This window comes from Hipposideros armiger, unplaced genomic scaffold (assembly GCF_001890085.2).
Source record: "Hipposideros armiger isolate ML-2016 unplaced genomic scaffold, ASM189008v1 scaffold_1209, whole genome shotgun sequence".
Taxonomy (NCBI): Eukaryota; Metazoa; Chordata; class Mammalia; order Chiroptera; family Hipposideridae; genus Hipposideros; species Hipposideros armiger.
The window spans coordinates 9,550-17,554 of NW_017732559.1; the positions used below are offsets into that span (position 1 = coordinate 9,550).

At 36.0% G+C, this 8,005-nt stretch overlaps 1 protein-coding gene across 1 annotated transcript; it reads right to left on the reverse strand.

The window, feature by feature from the left end:
* Positions 1-672: 672 nt before the first annotated feature.
* Positions 673-7,676, reverse strand: LOC109376815 (lysosomal alpha-glucosidase-like; the record flags this gene model as incomplete). Its single annotated transcript, XM_019632961.1, has 5 exons — positions 7,655-7,676; positions 6,335-6,531; positions 3,492-4,011; positions 997-1,099; positions 673-792 (listed from the first exon to the last, which is right to left on the reverse strand). Coding segments are annotated over exons 2-5 (816 nt in total), but the record flags the coding sequence as incomplete, so codon positions are not given.
* Positions 7,677-8,005: the final 329 nt, after the last annotated feature.

Sequence of the window (8,005 nt, forward strand, 5' to 3'; positions counted from 1 at the left end):
TCGAACTGCTGTTGCTCAGAGCTCGCACTCTTGAGCAAGCTCTTAACCAACTGAGCCACTCGGCCGGCCCTACTTTCTGTATAGGCATAACCACATTGTAATTCCTGTTAATTCAAGGCCATATATTGAAAGGAATTAAATGCTCAGGATGGAATAGGTGTACTTGGAAATTCAAAGCAAAATTTGGTGCTATAGTTTTTTGCATAATGACAACAAGGGCCAAATTAATAAAAAATAATCAATATTACTTTGGATTATTAAGTATGTGTTTTTTTATTATCTTAATGCTCAAAAATAACATCACTGATTAATAGTAAAAACAGTAAAAGTAATAACAGCTGATATTAACTGAACATGCGCCATGTACCAGTTCAACTAAATTCATATTTTGAAAGGGAACACAGAGTTTTAAAACTGTAACTAGCTTACAATTCAATTCCTTATAATTCAGTTCTCATGAATACACCATTTAACAGGAAGCTATATGAAATATTTTTCCTACCCTACCCTAAAACATAGCTTTAGGTTAAACTTTATATATCTAATATTCTAAGCTTGCTAATCCATATCTTTCATAATTTCTCCAAGTATGTGTTGTTTTTAAGGACAAAATCAAGAGCATATTAATGAAAATAGTACTTACAATACTGTTCTTGTACTCTTTCTTATTACTCTGAATTGAAGGACTGGATTATCTACAAATTCAATGTCATATTTGGGGTCAACAGACAAATTTGAAGAAGGTTCAATACTGAGTGGAACTTCAAATCGTTTATTATTAGGATCATAAACCTAAAACAAGAGAGAATAAAGGGTATATTAAATTTTTTTAATGATCTAATTACAATGTTACCAATAAGTGAAATGGGAAATTATAGTTACCTCCAGAATAAGATATATTATGAGGTACTTAATCAAATAATGTTATGACATTTAAAACTTTCCATTAATAAGTTTTGTGTTCATGGAAAATACAGACCATTAGGTTATACTCACCTTAAATCGGAGCCGATCCTCAGTATGAAATTCTATATCCATTACAACTGGGGAAATATCATTTCCAAAGAGAGATATAGTGTCACGTTTGTTTAATGTTAACCTATAAGATAAGCCAATTTTATTAGCCCAAGTGAAGCATATTTATTTTTACAAATGAGTGAAATTCCTCAGATAAAAAGAATACTGATAAACAGGGAGATAAACCACTTACATTAACAAGAAAAATAAAAATTAAGTAATATTTTACTAAGAGCAGAAACACTGAGGAGTAGATCTGAAACACTGGAATGGTAATAAGGAAAATCAACTAATTTCCTTCCCAGTACATCTCTAAGAATAGGAAGAACTGCAACAACAAAATTGTTAAAAAAGTGGATACCTGATTTACTAATAATTGATATTGATACAATCACCCTGTAGAAGGAAATAATAAACCCAAGTTTTTCCTCTAGTCATCTTCAGTCAGGATGGCTGTCAATGACTTCTAAAAACCAGGCTTAGAAGTAATGCATGGGCAGTCACGTGCCCAAAGCTCTGGGCACAGCCCCTCTCCTCCCAGTTGTGTCTGCCCTCCTCACTCTGCATAAATACGTGTCAAACTACCATACACATCCCAACTACTAGAATCCCCAATTCAATGCCACCATCACCCACTCCAACCAAGCCCTCCAATGTTAGAGTCAGGGAGAGAAGCCCATTTCCTCAGGTAAATTTTTGGTTAGGTAAGCATTTTTGGTCTAGCATGGCGAAGCACCACTTATTGACATTGTTTTGCTGTGGAACATCCTTTCCTGATTTAAAAAGAATCCATTAATATTTGAGGAGCTGTATAAATTCAGCAAGCAAAGTTACCTGATGGTCAAACTGAGACATAATGAGATCCCCCAGGCCCAGAGTTAAGTAAAGGGCTAGGCACACATTACATATAAGCCAAAAGGCAGCCCAGACGGTGAAGACACTGACATTTGAAATCTTCATGAATTGCCCTGAGTACTTCTGCTTCTCTTGCAATTCCTCTTTCTGTATAATCTCAGTTCCCAGTCAGAATTTAATATAGTTATAATTTAATGTATCTGATTTTTATTTATTTTATTCAATTTTATGGTTCACTGCTCTTACTCATCCTGAGTTCTTTTTATTTTAATTTCAGATTTTAATCTGTATTCAAAACATTTCCCATGATGGTCTCTGTTAAAATCTGTAAAAACTTAAGCCAATGGCAAATTTAGATTAAGAGAAAATGGCATATAATGTAAGTTAGCTCAATCAAGTTTTATTTTTGAGCCATAAAATAGGCTGGTGTATTTGAAGCAAAGCACCTTCAAGGTTCAGAAGCAATAAAAACAAACTGTAATGATTTTTTATTTCCTTTTCTTCAATTTGGAACTCATTATATTTCTGAAACTACCTTGTCCCAACCCTGACATAAATCAGTGCCTCTCAGCCCAGACCTCACCCTTCTGTTTCTAGCTAGTGTCTCGATAGTCATTTCTTGTCTTTGTCTTTAAAGAAGATGGTACTCGAAATCCCTACTCCTAAGTATCATCATTACATTTCATATCACTGCCTGGTAAGAAACGTAAACGGAAAACACATTTTGACACAATTTTCAAGCTCTGGTCTTGCAATGTGAAAGGGAAATAGCTCATAAATTCCAAACAGAAATTGAAGTAAAGTCAACTTTCACAGCACTTTGCTGATCCCCAAGTAAGTAAATGCCATAATTTTACACATTCCATACATTTCCCAGAAAAGTATCTTCAAACACAAGATCTAGTATCTAAAAATTGGCACAAGAATAAAATTTTTTAAAGTGAGACTTGACCCATAAAATCTAGCTTTTCTCTTGAGACTCTTGACTAAAGGAAACTGATTCTTCCTTTTTTTCCTTAACAACATTAAACATCATCATTTGTGATTGAGTTATTTTTGTACTTAGTAGAGTATGTACTCTGATGGTGCTAAAGTATAATTTCTGATGTTCTGAAATAGTTGTTGTTCAGGGCAATTTTTCATCCTAAGTTTCTCTATCATTTCACAGAAAATTAAGTGCTGTATCATGCTTCCCAAAAAGATATACAACACACAGAGAAAAGGCTTCTTTTTAAATGATTTATATGATAGCATAAAAGACGAGAGTTTTATTTTAGCCCAACTTGTTTGTAACGAATCATTCCGGCACACAAAATAACGGGTCTTTCTGGCTCTGTGGCAGGGACCACACAACTGACTGAGAAACAAGAAAGACACTTGGAGCCTACTCTTCAACAGGGGAGTTGTGACAGTGATTTAGAAGTAAAAATGAGTAGGAAGCAAAAGGCCATGTATTTTAGGCTTTTTGATTCACCGTGAAGGCTCCGAGCTCATAGGGTACAGCAAATAAAAATAGAATGTAATCTTTGAGGTGATATGTGTACCAAACAAACCCATGAGGCCAGATCAGAAATTTTAGATGGTAGAAGTGGTTAGTAAAAGCTCTAGGAAATATATACCTCCATCCTAGAGCTGTTTTCTGAGGTGAGCCTTTCATAATGTAGCCATATGGGCCATCAGCTGGGTAGAAGCACCAGGGAACATTGGCAACAGTTGTGGAACACCAGAAACAGCCTTTAGCTTCACAGATCTCTTGAGTAGCATCTGGTTGAGGATGGCAATCAATGCGCTTCTGAATGGGAAATCTCGCGGAACAAGTAGCCTCTTCTTTGGAGGTGTAGAAGCAAAACGGAGCGGTGGTGTTCTCAGAGGCACACCACTGACAGCCGCGGCTTATACACTCAGCTTCATTTGCCCCGGACTCTGGGTGACAGTCAATGCGTTGGGAGTCAAGTACTATAGAACATAAATCGACCTTCTCAAAACACCAAGGAATGTCTGGGGTTTTCAGCGGAGACCAGCAGCAGTTCCTGGCCAGGCAACTGGCTTCGGAAGCCCCAGGATCAGGATGGCAGTCTTTACGAAGCTGAGGGGCTAGCGATGCTAAGCATGAGCTTGATCTAACAGGCTGGACTAGAGCTGAACCGAGAAGGAAAACAGGGCAACGTCAATGCAAAGATATCTAGAAAACATAATTATTATCAAGACACTTTGGTAGAACTCAATCTTGCAGTGCTAAGATTATGAGTGGAATAGTTGGTAGAGATCAAACAGTATTATAAATTTGTCAGCCTAGGTAAAACAAAGCACAGCAAGAAACCTGTCCCTTAAAAATGCAGCACTAACATTTTATTTTATCACTCCTAATATTCTCAGCATGCACATTCTTTATTATCTCCACAATCTGAGGTGTCTACCTATTATCATCTAAATGTTACCAAATGGATTTCACAAAAGTCAATATAATTGCCTTTTCTGTTTGCTATACTTTCCTTCATTTATAATTTATACACTGGACAGCAGTTGTCAGTCCTCTAATGATAATAGTTCACAAATGTCTATAGGTGTTTCCTCTAAACTAACTAGATATTGTGTGTGTTACATGCTATTGCATCAAATCCAACTCCTGGAGACCCTATGAATAAGTGGTGTCCACACTATCCTGTCCTCAGCAGCCCTGCTCAGCTCCTGTGGACTCATGCCTATGGCTGCTTTGATTTTTGTATCACATTGTAGTCATGTATATATCTGATAATATTGTTTAAATTCACCATAATTTTGAAATTATGATAGTTTTGAGACCAGATGCTGGATCTTGATTTTTAATGCAATAATAAAGAAGCATATATATTAGTGTATCACAAATTAAAAAAAAAACATTTTGATAAGGATTTTCCCATATAATTAGTTTCATCTGCAATTCTATATATTTTATGAATTTAAAAACTCTTCTAAGAAAGGGGTGCTATGCTTCACCAGGCTACCCATAGACACACACACACACACACACACACACACACACACACACTCAGATACACAAATGTTCAGGACCCTCCAAAACTATGTGTACCCACCTACCACCAGGAAAAACATCACATATGACCCAGAGCGTGGAAATCACAGTTAAACCGCTGCTCTATATCACATGATTGTCCTTACAATTTTCCACAATACCAAATGCCAACTCCAACTAATAGAAAACACCATTATCTCACTTTTGTTTCTCAAAATTCAAACCAATCAAATATCATTAAATGAACTACATGCATAGGTATCTAGGCATAATCCTTGATTATCCTCAATAGTGTGTCAGATTATTCTGTATTCGAGTTATTATTTTATTTATCTTTCTGTCCATCTGAGCTCCCCGTTCAATTTCTCCTGGTTGTCACTGAAGGTCTCATCACTGCCCCTATGCCCTTTCAGTGTTCTCCTTCCTTATTCTGCTCAGACTGTAGGGATTTGCTCCTGGGGTCACCCGTGGCTCTGGGACCTTAGAAGCTGTATAACTTTGGATAGAAACTTTTTAAGCTTTAGCTCCATCAGATTTAAAATAGCAATGATAAAGCTTAGTTTATAAGTTCTGAGCTAACTCCCTCTTCTGAGTACTAAGCTAATGTAGAATATATAGTATGTAGATATCATGGTTAAGGTCTTAGACTGACCCTAGAGCCACAGTATCCAGGTTCAAATCTCAGTTCTTACACTTACTAGCTATGTGGGACAAAATACTTTACCTCACTATGCTGCAGTGTTTTCATCTGCAGAACAGGAATAGAAATGGAACCTGCCTCATGGGATTTATACCTGTAAAGATTTTTAATCAGCAACTAGCACATCCCTCTTGGTATGCTAGCTGTTGTCATATATATATATATATATATATATACATATATATATATATGTCATATATACACACATATATACATATACATGTATATACATGTATATATGTGTGTATCTACATATGCATATATGTATATGTATATGTATATGTATACATATATGTATATATGTATATATGTGTGTGTATATGACATATATATATGACAACATCTAGCATATGTATATATATATATATATATATACTCAGCACAGTAAACTGGCATACACTAAATATACTTGCTATTATTAATAAATAGCAAATTCATCAAGGACAATAGCTATTAAACATTAAAAATTAGATAAGTTGATTTACCATGTTTGTTTTTTGTATTAAGTTTTGATTCAAAATTTGTTCAAGGAAAAATTATCAAAAGGTAGGTTACTCAGCTGTATACGATGTCAGAGGGTTAATAGATTGGGGGAGGGGGTTATCACTTTGTGAGGGGTGTAAATGTCTATCACATTGTTTTGTACACCTGAAACTAATTAAAATATAAAAATAAAAAATAATTAACTTGTACCACACACACACACACACACACACACACACACACACACACAAAAGTACGTTACTTACCTGTCAGAATCATGGAACAAAAACACAGGAGTCTTAAGGCCTTCATGGTCCCAGAAAAGTGACTCTTGTTCATGGTATGTGAGGTATTAATACCCGAAAATTTGAATAAATTATTCTGGCCTTGAATTTTTCAACAGAGCAATGAGGCCAAGAACAACTTCTTGAAAGTCTTCCCACAAGATTACTAGTGGCTGGCACTGCTGTGTAATGAAAAGACATGAGATTAGCATACAGGTGGCCTGGAGTTTAATCTGGCTGTCAGTTGGCTGTGGTAGCTGGATATGTCATTTAACATCTATGAGTCAAGGTTTCTTCATCTGTAAAATGGATATAATACCTGCCCTGCCTATTTCATGGTGTCAGAATGAAGATCACTGTTATAACATTACCATTGGAAGTCAAAAGTCAGTGAAAAGTCAGCTTCTCATGTCACATGACCAAGGTCCCTTGACCTACTAAAGGAATTAAGAACTAGGTAACAGAAGTTGTAAATGAATTATACTTTTTTCTTTCCAAACTTTAAAATTTTCAGTTCTATAGGTATTTTAAGCTATTCTTAGTTGACCTAAAGTTTCAATCACTTTACTTTGGGGATCAGCATAATAAGTTTGGTAGAAAGAGATTATTAGACGACAAGTCAGGTTAACTAAAGTCACAAGGTTTTATAATCCATTAATATCCAACAATGAATAGCCATCCTACATGTAAGCAAATGGGCAGCTCCATATGTGGTGAAATTTAGGAAGGTATCTTCTAATGTTCTTTTCATTCACAAACAAAACAAAGTATGAGAATTTGTCTCCCAACCAGAAAGTTTCAGCTTTAGGGCTATAAGAGCTAGGAGTTATACTTTTATTGGAAATAATTTTAAATTAAGAAAGTAGAAAGGACAAGTTTATTTAACTGTTTCCTAAGTGGAAAGGAAGGATTCTGGGAAGAGGAGACAAAAGACCTTCCACTAGTCCATCTATGCTAATTGGTTGGATTAATTAATTATCAGTAGAGGAAGCCAGAGATCTAGTAACAAGAGAGAGGAAAGGGGGGCAGTTGACATCAAACAGTGAAAAACACAAGAGAGGGAAGAAAGGAAAGATAAACTTGTCTCTCACACTTTTACCAAAGAATCTCTTAATCACCTTAAGTGGGGAAACCGAATCTGTTGGCAAATATAGCGATACTTCCACTGGTAGCTTCCCAAGAACTCAGTTCCTTGTAATAAACCCTGCCTTGGACACAGTGGAATTCAGAATGCAATAAAGGAGTTCAGAATCCCAGCAACCAAACAGCAGAGCCCAGATCTGAACCAAAGCTTACCCACACCTCCATGATTCAAACAGGGCTGCTGAAGTGTGGGCAGAAAGAAATCTGCACATTCACTACGTCACTTGTCCTGTCTTTCTTTTTCCAATTCCAGCTAACAAGAAAAAACCTTGAGAACCCTGAGTCCTTGGTTACAAAGATAGGCATGTATAACCTAAGTCCTTCTGTAAGACGAGGACATACAAGATAGCTTCGCTAAAGGAATTAAGGTCTCACAGGTTATAGACATTTAAAAATCCAGGGAGCACAGCATTCGCATTTATCATCCAGTTGAATGTTTTTGTTGCTAAACTAATTATATTTATTTTTTCATCTGAGATAGACGCAACCAGGATCTCTGAGAACAGTGGT